The sequence below is a fragment of the Chlorocebus sabaeus genome, chromosome 25 (assembly GCF_047675955.1).
Source record: "Chlorocebus sabaeus isolate Y175 chromosome 25, mChlSab1.0.hap1, whole genome shotgun sequence".
Lineage (NCBI taxonomy): Eukaryota > Metazoa > Chordata > Mammalia > Primates > Cercopithecidae > Chlorocebus > Chlorocebus sabaeus.
The window spans coordinates 86,325,049-86,340,095 of NC_132928.1; the positions used below are offsets into that span (position 1 = coordinate 86,325,049).

At 37.9% G+C, this 15,047-nt stretch overlaps 2 protein-coding genes across 2 annotated transcripts; both read left to right on the top strand.

Annotated features, from left to right (window-relative positions):
• The first annotated feature begins 1,932 nt into the window (after window positions 1–1,932).
• Window positions 1,933–2,871, top strand: LOC103230971 (olfactory receptor 2M3-like). Its single transcript, XM_007990112.3, has one exon. The coding sequence runs from the start codon at window positions 1,933–1,935 to the stop codon at window positions 2,869–2,871; it is 939 nt and encodes a 312-aa protein (XP_007988303.3).
• Window positions 2,872–11,508: 8,637 nt separating this feature from the next.
• On the top strand, window positions 11,509–12,593 carry LOC140710220 (olfactory receptor 2T5-like). The gene has a single exon (XM_073011442.1). It carries the CDS (start codon window positions 11,509–11,511, stop codon window positions 12,469–12,471), a length of 963 nt encoding a protein of 320 aa, XP_072867543.1. The 3' UTR covers window positions 12,472–12,593.
• Window positions 12,594–15,047: the final 2,454 nt, after the last annotated feature.

Genomic DNA, 15,047 nt, shown 5'->3' on the forward strand with positions numbered 1-15,047 from the left:
TCCCTCTGTGATTCAAGCTATGGGTGTAGGGTTGTGGTTAAACAGAAGAACAAGTCCCTGGCTAGGCAAAAAGGTAAATAAGAAGACAAATACAGGTCAGAAGGTACATGTTCTATGGAGTTCCTCAAGGTGCACAGCTTCCTTCAATTACTAATCTAATTTGTGGACTAATTAATTACGTAATTTAGATACAACTTGAAAGAATTGATGTTTAAGGTTCTTATTATCTTTCAAGGATGCAGCACATTGGATTGAAATATTGTTTTGTACAAAATGGAAAAAGCAGCATTGTTAGGAGCTGATACGTTAAATGTTGATTTTCCATAAACTTTTAGTATTTATGTTTCAAACATGCGGAGAGAGATAATTTCACACAAGTATAACAACATGGATGAACTTGAAATAAAAAATACATTTTGTTTATTAGAAGGACTGCAATTGAGTCAAGCAATGTGGTAATTTTCACTGGGCAATAAGTGTTAATTAAGAAACATTAAAAATTATGGGTATTTAAAAATGTGTCAGAGTTTTCTGTGGGATGTATATTGAAAGGTTTGCACTAGGATGAATGATAGAATGTTTTAGAAAATATAATTAGTAATTGTTTTAAGAAAAGTGGGAAAAGTGAAAATATCTGAAAAAATTAAGTAGCATGTGTTAGTTTACACAATATGGGTTGAGTTTTTTAATAGCACTGTAAGTGTGAAAAGCATTTTAGAGAATTTAGAACTGATTAGGAATTTGGATGTGGTGAACACTAGAGTTATAATTAGAATATCGTTATAGTCACAGGACCGGTGATTACTACATAGATCAAAAGTATTAGAAAATTAATAAGACAGTGTGAACAATTTGTTCAGAGGGTATCAGGAGAGAAATAAAGGAAGCCAATTCCTTAATCCATGGAGAAAGGGCACAAGAATGAAACAAAATGAATGTAAAAATAGAAAATTAAAAAGATGCTACTTTCTAGCCACAAGGTTGCTCTTAAAAGGGTCTTTCTAAAGACAATGAAGATTTTTTTTCTTAAACTAGGAATAGACTGTACTCCCTCCAAAAGTATTTAATTTCAAATGTTTGTATTGTACGAACCATATCCCATGTAATGTTCTAAATACTTTAAAATCTAATTTTGTTTAGTCTTTATAACACCTTATAATATAGATATTGTAAATATCAAAATTTATGGAGTAGAAAACAGGGATTAGAGAAAATAACCATCTAACATCACACAGCTGAAAGAGTTTGAAATATGCTCTGACACTCTCGTGTAACCTGGTTCTTCAGGAAGATACACTGTACCTGACTGTCTTATGGACACATTTAATTTTTAGGGACCAGGGCATATTGGTGAGGATCTTCTGCTGAAACTTACCATTATTTGCAATAAGGATCAAGTAACATACTCCTCATGCTGGTATTTTAATTTGTTCTCATTACCTGGCATTCAATGAATCATGTATCATTTTAGTATTTGTTTCCATCTACACTTTCCCAGATGGAATTTTGTTAGCATCATAAGGTGATGTGATTAGTTTCTGTGGGAGATATAATAGTAATGTAATGAAATTCCCCCAAATTCATGAGTCTTCTCATGATTTTAGTGTAATTATAAAGGGATAATCTACATTACATTTTTTAGTTGACTTTTTGCTCCACTAGATTATAGAACTCGAGAAAAATCCCATGTTTTTACTGTGAAACCTATCATATGCGTTAGCTATGTACTGTGCATTAAAAAATTCACATCGAGCTAAAAATAATTCTTAAATTTCCTAGTCTACAAATAAAAAATTTGATGCCCAGAGAAATAATTTCCCCATGTTTACATTTGGTAGGTGTGTTGTTCTCCGAGGGAAGTCCTTGATATTTCTGTGACATAATTCTGGTTATTTTGCACACGTTGTATTCTCCATAGTGAACATATTGATCATGGCATGGGGGAATCAGACCTTCAACTCTGACTTCATCCTCCTGGGAATCTTTAATCACAGCCCCACTCACACTTTTCTCTTCACTCTGGTCTTGGGCATCTTCTCAATGGCCGTCATGGGGAACTCTGCCATGGTTCTCCTCATCTGTTTGGACACCCAGCTCCACACCCCTATGTACTTCCTCCTCAGCCAGCTGTCCCTCATGGACCTCATGCTCATCTGCACCACTGTACCCAAGATGGCCTTCAACTACTTGTCTGGAAAAAAATTTATCTCTCTAGCAGGTTGTGGAACTCAGATATTCTTCTATGTGTCCCTACTTGGAGCTGAATGTTTCCTTTTGGCTGCAATGGCCTATGACCGGTATGTAGCCATTTGCTACCCATTAAGATACCCAGTCCTCATGAGCCAAAAAATCTGTGGTCTCATGGCTGCTGCTTCTTGGATTCTCGGCTGCCTTGATGGTATAATTGAAGTTGCCGTTGCACTGTCCTTCTCATACTGTGGTGCCCGGGAAATACCCCATTTTTTCTGTGACGTTCCTGCCCTTCTTACTCTCTCATGCAATGACACCTTGATGTTTGAAAGGATGATATTCATCTGCTGTGTAATTATGCTTCTCTTCCCTGTAGCAATTATCATTGCTTCCTATGCTCGAGTTATTCTGGCTGTCATTCACATGGGATCTGGGGAGGGCCGCCGTAAAGCTTTTGCTACCTGTTCCTCCCACCTCATGGTGGTGGGAATGTACTATGGAGCGGCCATGTTTATGTACATGCGACCCACATCTGAACGTTCACCCACCCAGGACGAGATGGTGTCCGTATTCTACACCATCCTCACTCCCATGCTGAATCCCCTCATCTACAGCCTCCGGAACAAAGAAGTGGCCAGAGGGTTCATGAAGGTATTTGGGAAGGGCAAGTCTGAAGAGTAAATTGCCTAACTATATTTTGCTTTTTTCTTACATACTTTGCTTCATGCTTAAATTTATGTATTGAATCAAAGTAATCCAGAACCTAATATGTACTCATTTGTATATATGTACAGGTAGCAGCATAAGATTAATAAACTGCAAAAATTGTTTGCATTCTTGTTCATTCAAATATTTCATATTTTGGTTGTGATTAGTTCAGTATATGGCTACAAGTATATATTTGTTCCAATTGAAAATGTACCTCCATATATTTTGTCTTTTTAATATTGTCTAACAAATGAGAGACATTGTCATAGTGCCTCATTGTTTGACTGCATGTATTAAATCTGGTGTCTTTTAACATACTTAGATTTATCCTTGAAAAACAAAGAATTCTACTAAGGTCAATACCACACTTTGGACTAATCATTGTGTTAGTATGAATCACAAATTATTTATCTACTAACTTAAAAGTATGTCTTTAGAATCATTATAAAACTGAAATGTAACTTAGATGGAGAAAAAAGATATATAAGGCTGAGGTTTGGGCATATTGTGCATGTCTTGTAATGGACACTGTCTTCCTCCAGGGTGTTGGAGAATTGAGAAGATCTCATTTATTTCCTTCTTCCACAGGCATTAAATTATGCACAAGAGACTAAGCTGAGAATAAAAATTCTCTCAGTGTGAATTTTACATTCTTAGACATGCTAATCTTTATAAGAGTAGTGTACTGCAATCGCATAACATTACTTTTTGATGGATTTATTAGTAATTTTATTGAATTTAATAAAGAAGTCTTTATTTTCTGAAGTCTTCATGTTTTCCGTAATTTGATGTATGGCATTACCATAGATATTGTTGTAATGATATTTATATGATAATAAATGTAATTATGGACATTCTTGTATCTTTCATGAGAAAAAACTGCTATTCCCTAATATGAATATTAACTGATGTGTTAAAAAATCTATGGTAACATTCCCACCATATTAGCTTTCTTCTTCTGCATGACAAGTACTGCAAACTTAGCAGCTGTAAATTGCAACTATTCATTTTGTCACAACTTATATGGATCAGAAGTCTCTACATGTCTTGGCAGGGTATTCTGCTTAAGGTATTTTAAGATTGCAATCCAATTGTTGGCTTGGGCTGCAGTGTCATATAAAGCTAAGAGTCATATTCCAAGCTAAAGTACTGGTTGAAATCTTTCATTTTTTTTCAGCTGAATGACTCCTGGTACCTTGCTTTTTCAAGGTCCGCAGGAGAGCTTTTCTCATCTCAGGGAAAGCCTCAGTCCTCTTTTAAAGGTATTCCAACAGTCGAAATCAAGCTGCAATTGATTAATGCCAGTCCTGATGGGCTACGTCAAGTTTTAACCAGTTTAGATCAGTTTCAGCTGGTCACAGTCAGTTTGGACCAGTTCTGACCAGCTTCATAGTTAGATCCCTTCCTATAAACACCTTAAAAGAAAATCTAGGCAATATCATTCAGGACATAGGCAAAGGCAAAGATTCTATGACAAAGAAAGCAAAAGCAATTGCAACAAAACCAAAAATTGACAATGGGATCTAATTAAAGAGCCTCTGCACAGCAAAAGAAATTATCATCATTGTGAACAGACAACCTACAGAATAGGAGAAAATTTTTTGTAATCTATTTATCTGACAAAGGTCTAATATCCAGAATCTACAAGGAACTTAAAAAAGTTTACAAGAAAAAACAAACGACACTATTAAAAAGTGGGCAAAGGACATGAAAAGACACTTTTCAAAAGACATTTATGTGACCAACAAACATGAAAAAAAGCTGATCATTAGAGAAATGCAAATCAAAACCACGATGAGATACTATCTCATGTCAGTCAGAATGGTGATCATTAACAAGTAAAAAAACAACAGACATTGGTGGGCTGCAGAGAAATATGAACACTTGTGTGGTTTTTTTTTTCTTTTGAGATGGAGTATTGCTCTGTCGCCCAGGCTGGACTGCAGTGGCACAATCTTGGCTCACTGCAAGCTCCGTCTCCTGGGTTCACGCCATTCTCCTGCCTCAGCCTCCCGAGCAGCTGGGACTACAGGCACCCACCACCACACCCGGCTAATTTTTTGTATTTTTAGTAGAGACGGGGTTTCACCATGTTAGCCAGGATAGTCTCCATCTCCTGACCTTGTGATCCGCCCACATCAGCCACCCAAAGTGCTGGGATTACAGGCATGAGCCACTGCACCCAGCCTAGAAATAGGAACACTTTTACACTGTTGGTGGGAATGTAAATTAGCTCAACTATTGTGGAGAACAATGTGGTGATTTCTCAAAGACCTAGAATCAGAAGTACCATTTGACTCACCAATCCTATTACTGGGTAGATACCCAAAGGAATATAAATCACTCTGTTATAAAGATACATACAAGTATATGTTCATTGCAGCACTACTCACAATAGCAAAGACATGGAATCAACACAGATGCTCATCTATGATAGACTGGATAAAGAAAACATGGTACGTATACAACATGGATTACTATGCAGCCATAAAATGGAATATCATGTCCTTTGCAGCGATATGGATGGAGCTGGAAGCCCTTATCCTCAGCAAACTATTGCAGGAACAGAAAACCAAATACCATATATTCTCACTTATAAGTGGGAGCAGAACAATGAGAACACATGCACACAGGGAGGGGAACAACACACACTAGGGCACCTCAGAGGGTTGTGGGGAGCAACAGAATCAGGATAAATAGCTAATGCATGAGGGACTTGATACCTAGGTGATGGGTTGATAGGTGCAGCAAACCACCATGGCACACTTTCACCTATGCAACAAATCTGCATGTCCTGCACATATATTCCAGAACTTAAAATAAAATTTAATGACTGAGGCAGGAGAATGGCGTAAACTCAGGAGGCGTAGCTTGCAGTGAGCTGAGATCCGGCCACTGCACTCCAGCCTGGGTGAAAGAGCGAGACTCCGTCTCAAAAAAAAAAAAAAAAAAAAAAAATTTAATGAAATAGAAAAAATTCTTAATATACACACATGAAATATGCACATATACATGTGGAAATAGAAAAACATGCATGGGACTTAACAGATATTTCACAAAACAACAGTTAAATAGATAAACACATCAAAAGTCATATAAACATTAGCAATCAAAAAGGCAAAATAAACAATAACGTAGCTATCAAATTGACTAAGATGGAAAAGTGCATAGAAGTCAGTCCTGGTACATGTAAAGTTTAATGCTTGTGATGTAACACAAGTTGAAAACATTTTTGGACAGGGAATTTAGTTGTTGGATATTAAGAAACTTGAAAAACTTTATATCTCCTTGCAAATCACTTTAGGAAAAAGCACACTTAGAGAGTGCTATCTGGGAAAGGTGGCAGGGGAGAGCATGGAAATGTTGGTCAAAGAGTTAAAAGCTGCAGTCATGTAGGATAAATAAGTATAGAGATCTAATGTATAGCACAATGACTATCGCTAATAATATTGTATTGTATACTGGGAAGTAGCCAAGAGAGTAGGTTTCAGGTGCTCTTAGCACATGTAGACACACACACACACACACATACACACACACAAAGTAAAGATGGGCATGTTTATTTTCTTGACTGTAGTAATAAGTAGTAATAATTTCACTATGTATATAAAAATATGTGGTATACGTTAAATATATACAATAAAAAGAGAATCCTTTGTAAATAAGCTATTAAAAATGTCAAACTAATTATCACCTAGAAATTTGAACACAACCTAAAAAATCACTATTAGGATTGTAATTGTGGTATAATTAATTTGATAGGCTATCAATGTCTAGTCACATCTAGATGCTTAACCCATTTTAAATAGAACAGATTTAATGCACAAAAGTGGTTACGGGGTGGTACAAAGGGCTGGAGGGAAGGCTGATGCAGCAAGGAGCCAAGTGTTACCACCCAAGGACCAGGAGTTGTCACCAGTGGTGCCGCATATGCTCCTCAGCGCTGAGGTGGTGGGGACTGCACGCCCAGGGCTGCTTGTGTGACCTTCCCAGGCTGATATGCGGCAGCTCAGATGCTTGCATCCCCACAAATGTGGCTGAAACTGACTGTAAGCCCACAACTCCCTCATGACCCCGGCTGCCTGCAGTTGCTGCTGCTGCCACCACAGATTATCACCAGAAGCAGGAAATAAGACACAATTTCCTTCTTTCTCCTGCTCTCCAGTGTCCCCCCAGGGCCTGCACTCTCATAGCCTTGCAGAAAACCAGGTAGCACAGGAGTCAGGACAAGCTCTCTGCAGGCTGAAGCCCTAGAAGTCAGCGGAGGCACCAGCTCTAAAGCGTGGGCCCAATAGACAGAAGATAGACACTATCTGGACAAAGGTTTTCATGAAAAGGCCTCCATGACACGGTAACATGATCAACATCATTCTAGAACACGCGCACAGAAAACGGTTCGGAAATACTTGTCTGCAAGATCCAAGAGGGTGGAGTTGCTTCCACTTAGTTCCCCATTTTATTCCAGCTGTCTGCTACACGCGGTACACTTCATAAACACTTGTAGTTTGAAGTCAAGACATGAATTTTAAAGTTTTGTTTCTATCTGGACTATTACATTATGGTTGATTTTTAAATTTTATTTGTACCAGCCTGTGATTTTAGATTTTCTAGTCATGTCAATATTTAAAATAAAAACAAACTTTAAAATTAAATGCATCACTGAAGTGACGTAGCTTGCAGGTGAGTGACAGCAGAAAGAACATAAGCTAATGAAGAGTGACAGCAATGAAGATGTGTTGTCACACATCTGGGACACCAGACAGATGAGGGAACACTGTGACGGCAATTTTAGTATGGAGTTCATTACTGATTAGTGATAATGTCTTTGACACATCAGTTGAACTCTGAGTTTCAAAGCCTATATTTGTGAAAGATTGGAACACAAATAGCAATATTTTGCAAAAATTTATTGAAGTTTAAAGGAGGAGACACATACACATGAAAATATTGTGTCAAACATGAAAGGCCATATATAAGTAACTCATACATCACAGGTAAAAATTCATTAGTAATGGCTAAATTTGAGATTATTGTTAATATTTGTTGAGATTTTCAGTTTGACAATAAAAGAAGATTAAGTAACAACAACAACAACAACGAAACAGCTGGGCACAGTGGTGTGTGTCTGTAGAACCAACTATTCACGAGACTGAGGTGGAGGGGAATCACTTGAGGCCAGGAGTTCGAGGTCTTCGTGCACTGTGATCACAGCTGTAAAAAACTACTGCACTACAGCCTGGGCAACATAGTAAGATTCTGTCACTAAAAAAAAAAAAAAAAAAAAAAAAAATGAGAAGAAAATCAGAAAAGGGCAACAGAGATATTTGTTAGCTTCTTTAGCTCCTTTATTTGCATTCTTCTTCAAAACCCCAGAGAAGATTTATTCACAGAAAACTTTTGTCTACGCCCCTAATGGACACAGGGAAACTGAGGATGATGTCACTCTTCTATTTTTCTTTGCACACTTAAGCCAGCCACACACCATGAGACTGTCTAAATGAGGGTCAAGACATCATCTGACGGTGAGTTACACCAGACAGGTAGACAGTATTGCAGGAGCAAAAGGTGGTCGCGGTTCTTGACTTGTTCTGCTTTTGAAACACTTCTATTAGTTCTTGACTGTATTTCCTCATTTTCCTCTATCATCTATTTTTATGGAGAAAAGCCGATCTGTTTTCTTTTTCTTTTGAGTCTCATTTTATATATCACTTGTTTACTGCAACATATTGTGTAAATGGGTTTTTGATTTCCAAGTATTTACGGAAAAAAGTAACATATATTCTTCCTGTTATTGAATGTTTGTTTTAGTGAGATGAAAATTTTGCAGATGAAAAATAACTAATTTTTCTTTGAATGGAAATTATGTCTCAGAGAACACTAGCAACAAATGTTTCTATCATATTTATGTTTCCCTGGTGAAACCGATAGTGAGTTATCTAAAACCCAAATTTTAGACTATGGAAGCAGGACTGTGTCCCCAAGAGAACTGAGGTTAAGTGACATGCTCTGGGTCCCACACCTGGACCGACGGGCTTACCGCATCAGGTTAGCTGTGTGATGTTAGATAGATACCCCAAAACTTGAATTTTTAAATCTGTAAATGGCGAGATAAGATTACATACCTCATAGGCTCTTGAGGAAAATTAAATGTGGTAAACTGGCATTTAGAACAATTGCTAGGATACTGTAAGCTTCAGATATATGCTCAATATTGCTCTACCACCTCTATTAATTATTCCCCGCGTTAAACATGCATTGTGCTGTATGGAAACTCCAGCAAAGTGATCAAGAAAAATAAAAGAAAGAAAAAGTCCAGTTGTGCTGCATGTTGCCGCCACAGTGTTCCCTCATCTGTCTGGTGTCCCGGGTCAGCTGTTCAGCATGGCTTCATGACAGGGACTCCCATTTACGAAAGTGCCGCAGAGATTTGCCCAGCATCCACCTCCCCTCCCACACTGCCCTCTTGTGCTCCCTCCATTCACTCAGCAAACAGCTGCCCAGTCTCCTTGTGTCCCAGTCACTGCGCCGCTCCTTACTTCACTCTGACCACAAACACGGACTAGGTCAGCAGGTACATGGTTTATCAGATTGTTTATAAATTTTGCACAGGTCTTAACTTCCATTTGCCAGTGAGGGTAGGATTATAAGGGAATGTTCTAATTTTAAATGCAATATGTCCCAGGTTTCACGAGTATTTAAATTAAGACATCAAATTTGTTTGCAGTGTTGTCTACTGCATCAGCACCCAAAACTTGAAAATGTTGATAAGTTAATTAGAATTATTAAAAGAATTTAAAATGTATTTGAAACTTGGAAATTCTTCCTGAAATATGACTGTATGATAACCACTGCTAAAGTCTTCCCAGAAAAAGTTGCCTATGTTTTCTTCTTACTGATAAATGCTAAAATTTAACATATGTCAGAAATTGGAAAGTTGCGAAGTTTTAATCTTCTTAAGAGAAAATGTAGGAGTTATCAATGATTCTCTTCAGAAAGGTTAAATGTATTTTGCTTCAATTAGCCTTGTTGATGTAGTTCATAGCCATTTTAATCTGAAGTTGTACTTTAAGTCATGTTTATATGTTTTGTTTTTCCTGAATAGACTGACTGTGACCTCCTCAAGCTTAAGCAAATTTAATTTGTCTTTGATTCCTGCACTAGCTAACAGAGTCAGGCTGTGAGTAGCGATAGTGGAGGGAATTGAATTGAAGTGAGAGACATCTTAGTGTTTTATTTTCTTCTCTGCCTCTCACTTTCCATGAAAAAATTCACTGTAGCAGGCAATCAAGCAGATATTTGCAAAAACACCAAAAGCCTTGCCTGGTAAATGGCAGGGAATTTCTGAAACCTAGTTATGCCCCCCTGAGATTTAATGTGAATGACAGGAGCTTTAAGGAGTTAAGCTTGGAGAAGTATGCACTAGTCACAAAGAAGGTGGATTCTCCATAAATCTCTGCTTAACAAAGATGAAAATAAGAAACATATCTTATATTAATATATTCATTTCTATTTGTAAATATGCATATAAAATGTATTCTTATATTTGTAAATCTGCATATATATACATATATAAATGCATATCTATAAATTTATATAAAATAAGTGTAAACTGTATACATACAAGTTGTCTAGGACTGCAGAAATTATCAAATCCAAATTATCACATGTCTGAATAGATGATAACATCAGCAAACTGAAGTAATGAAGCCCATATCGTAAGATGATTATAGTAACAGAGTCTGCAGAATAATTTCTGTAGATATTAACTATTTGACAGTATGTGTATTTATTCATCTGTAACTAGTAATATTCTAAGCACTTTCATTGCTTTTCTGCGTTTAATCTTCATCAACCCTGAGGTCAAACATTTTCTTACTGTCTATTTTTATATGCGGTGAACAGAGGAATAGCTGGTGGAGGGGAGCCAGGACCACCCCGCAGTCCAGCCACTGACCTTGGGCCCCTTGCCCCATGCGTCTCTGGTTTCTGAGGGGTCTGGTGAGCAGGAGGACCCTGCCCTGCTCATGGGGATGTGTGGAGTTTTGCTCCACGAAGCCATGGAGCCTCACAGCCTTGTCCAATACTGTGGGTAGAAGGGTGCAAATTCTTGGTATGGATTTTCCACAAATGATATTTTAGTCACTTTCTAAATCATTCCTGTACAGAATACACCTCTGAGAGTTTTTGAGATTCCAGATGGATCCTTAAACCAGAGAATGTAATTCACTTTAGACTTCTCTTAAAAAGTCTAAAACAGGGGGACCAACTTCTCCTTTGTTTTCAATAATTCACTATTCGTGTCTGCTTGGGCAGTGGCACTGCCAATTTCCAGGACTTGTTTACAACAGACACTGTCATCAGGAAATCTCATGACTCAGAACTGTGGCAACTTCAGTACAAATCATCATTTTGATCCACAGTTGTGAATTCTTAATTCCTGGTAAATTTGTTGAATTACAGATAATTTATAACCCTCAAATCTACAGGCCCATGGGCCTTTCTTTGGTTAGAACACACACATACACACACACACACACACACACACAAATTTGTTTCAAACGTCAAATTACTTTAACCCCAAACTTTCCTTGGTGACCTAGGTGAAACCTCATGGCCAACACCACCTGGATGGCCAACCACACTGGATGGTCGGATTTCATCCTGATGGGACTCTTCAGACGATCCAAACATCCAGCTGTACTGTGTGTGGTCATTTTTGTGGTTTTCCTGATGGCATTGTCTGAAAATGCTGTCCTGATCCTTCTGATACACTCCGATGCCCACCTCCACACCCCCATGTACTTTTTCATCAATCAATTGTCTCTCATGGACGTGGTGTACATTTCTGTCACTGTGCCCAAGATGCTCCTGGACCAGGTCATGGGTGTGAATCAGATCTCAGCCGCTGAGTGTGGGATGCAGATGTTCCTCTATCTGACACTAGCAGGTTCAGAATGTTTCCTTCTAGCCTCCATGGCCTATGACCGCTACGTGGCCATCTGCCATCCTCTCCGTTACCCTGTCCTCATGACCCGTAGGGCGTGTCTCTTCCTGGCATCGGGCTGCTGGCTCCTGGGCTCGGTGGATGGTTTCATATTCACTCCCATCACCATGAGCTTCCCGTTCTGCGGATCCCGGGAGATACATCATTTCTTCTGTGATGTCCCTGCTGTATTGAAACTCTCCTGCTCAGACACCACCCTCTATGAGACCCTCATGTACCTATGCTGTATCCTCATGCTCCTCATCCCTGTGATGATCATTTCAAGCTCCTATTTACTCATCCTCCTCACCATCCACAGGATGAACTCAGCAGAGGGCCGGAAAAAGGCCTTTGCCACCTGCTCCTCCCACCTGACTGTGGTCATCCTCTTCTACGGGGCTGCCATCTACACCTACATGCTCCCCAGCTCCTACCACACCCCTGAGAAGGACATGATGGTATCTGTCTTCTATACCATCCTCACTCCGGTGCTGAACCCTTTAATCTATAGTCTTAGGAATAAGGATGTCATGGGGGCTCTGAAGAAAATGTTAACAGTGGGACCTGCCTTTCAAAAAACTATGGAGTAGACCATTTTGAGAGTAATTTACTCCTCCTTCCCTAGCTCATCAGATGTGAGAATGTTATACCAGTGTTCTTTCCCAGACTCCAAGACTGCCATGGTGTTTGATCTCATTTTCACACCTCTTTTAGAAACCGCTTCCCTGTATTAGAAAGTTTTTCAATTTACACTCCATCTCGCTTCAAAATGCATTATTCAGTCATATTATATTGATGTTACAGTTACTGAAGTTCATAACTACTTTCTAATTCTATAGGAGATTTTCATATTCTGGAAATAAATAATGATACCACTTAGAGGATAAATAGTATAAGATATAAAATTGAGAGAGACGGAGAAATGAGTAAGAAAAAGGTTGATAGTGATATAGACGTTCTTCGTACTACTTTTATTTATGCTAGTTTTCTGTAAAATTGAAATTAATTTTAAATAAATAATTAAATATGTCCCCTCTCTCCCACCTTTTTTGAGCAGTACACGATATAATATCTTAGAAAACTTGCTGATTTCAACATAGCTATTCACTGCTGAGACAGTCCAGCCATTTGTCCACACTTATTGGAGGCTGTCTTGGCCCACATGGTTTGGTTCCTGAAAGACTAAGGTCTGTTATTGAGGATTAACAGTCTCCACCAAGTGGTAGGTTTTGAATCCAGAATTCCATAATAGACTGTGGAAAACATATTAGCCTGGGATGAAAAGAAGTTTTAGGGAAAATTTCCAGCACAAAGTGACATCTGAGCTGAGTTTTGAAGTATGTAATTTATTAGACAAATAAGAAGAGGTAGAGTATCAAATATTCAATTGTTCATTTATCCAGTGAATATTTGTTATGCTATATTACATCTAAAATATTCACTAAATAAAATTCAAATATGAATACTACACACTGCTTTCCCCAAGGAATTTGAACTAGTAATTATATGTGCAAATAGGTGCTATAAAGTGTATGATATGCTTTGATGCACATGTGGAAAGGATATAGCTCATTTTGATACCTCACTTCTTCCTGTACTGTGCACATTGAATCAAGCAGAAGATGCTGAGAGCAGCCCCGGGAGCTCAGTGTTAAATGGTGACTAGCTGTTACCCTCAGATAACTACATGTGGCTAGCAAAGGGAGAGAGACTTTGTCAGGGATGCGATGATGCCAGGGAAATAGCACAGTAAGAGCAAAGGTCAGACAATTGACCAAGCAGGAGTGGTAAATATTCTAATCATGTCTTGTTTCCTGTTTTATTTTGTAGAATAATTCCTTGCTTTCTGTGACCCAGATTTTCACAAACAGTAGAAAATGATCAGTCTTGCATTTTAGAAATATTACTTTGGTGAAAATAGATTGGAGAAGTGCAAACCTGGTGGCAAGGAGACCAGACAAGTGAGGATGGTGAACGGCATGGTGTTGATCTAAGTGGAATGACGTGTACCTTACCACCAGGAGAGACTTAGGGAGAGGAAATGTTTGGGGTATGCAGGGATGTGAGGCTTTGTCAAACCAGTTGGATTATAATTGCAGACCTGGTTGCAGGTGTATCATTTTCCAATTGGTTGTGTCCAACTTGTGAAGAATCAAGTGGCTTCAAATTTACAGATTCTGCTTTCCTGTTGACAATATGATCCTAAACATGTAAAACCTAAAATCTCCACAAAAACTGTGTTAGAACAAATGAAAGACTTCACGTGAAGTCACAGAAATCAAAATCAACATACATCAGTAATTTCTATATGCACTAACAACTAACTACCTGAATAAGAAATTTAAAAATAATTTTATTTATAACAGTGTCAAATCAAACAAACAAATCTTTGGAATAAATTTGACCAAAAGGGTTAAATATCTACACTGAAAAACATAAAATATTGATGTAGGAAACTAAAGAAGACACCAATAAATGAAAAGCTATCCCATATTCATGGATTGGAAGAATTAACATTGTTAAAATTTTCATATTAGCCAAAGGGGTTTACACATTTAATGCATTCCTGTCAAATTTCAATGTCATTTTTCACAGAACTAGAGATAAAATGATTTATATGAACAGTAAGAATAAAAGGGGAGCTTTACACTACCTTTTTCTAAATATATTACAAAGCTCTGACACTCAAAACAGCATGGTACAGGCATTATACAAGCCACATTGACCTGTGGAATAGGATTTAGAGCCCAGAAATAAACCCACACATTTACAGTCAATTGATTTTTGACAAATGTGCCAAAAAGACACCTGAGAAAAGGACTGTCCCTTCAATAAATGATATTGGAAAAATTGGATATTCACATGCAAAAGAACAAAATTGAACCCTTTTCTCACACCATATACAAAAATCAATTCAAAATGAATTAAACTTGGATATAAGACCTGAAACTGTAAAGCTACTAGAAGAAAATATAGGGAAAAGCTCCATGACATTGGTTTGGGCAATGTTTTTCTGGATATAAACTCAAACTCCCATGGAACAAAAGCACAAATAAACAAATGAGATTATGCAAAACTGAAAAGGTTCTGCACAGTAAAGGAAACAATCAATAGAGTGAAGAGACAACCCACAGAATCAGATAAAGTATTTGCAAAATATATATCT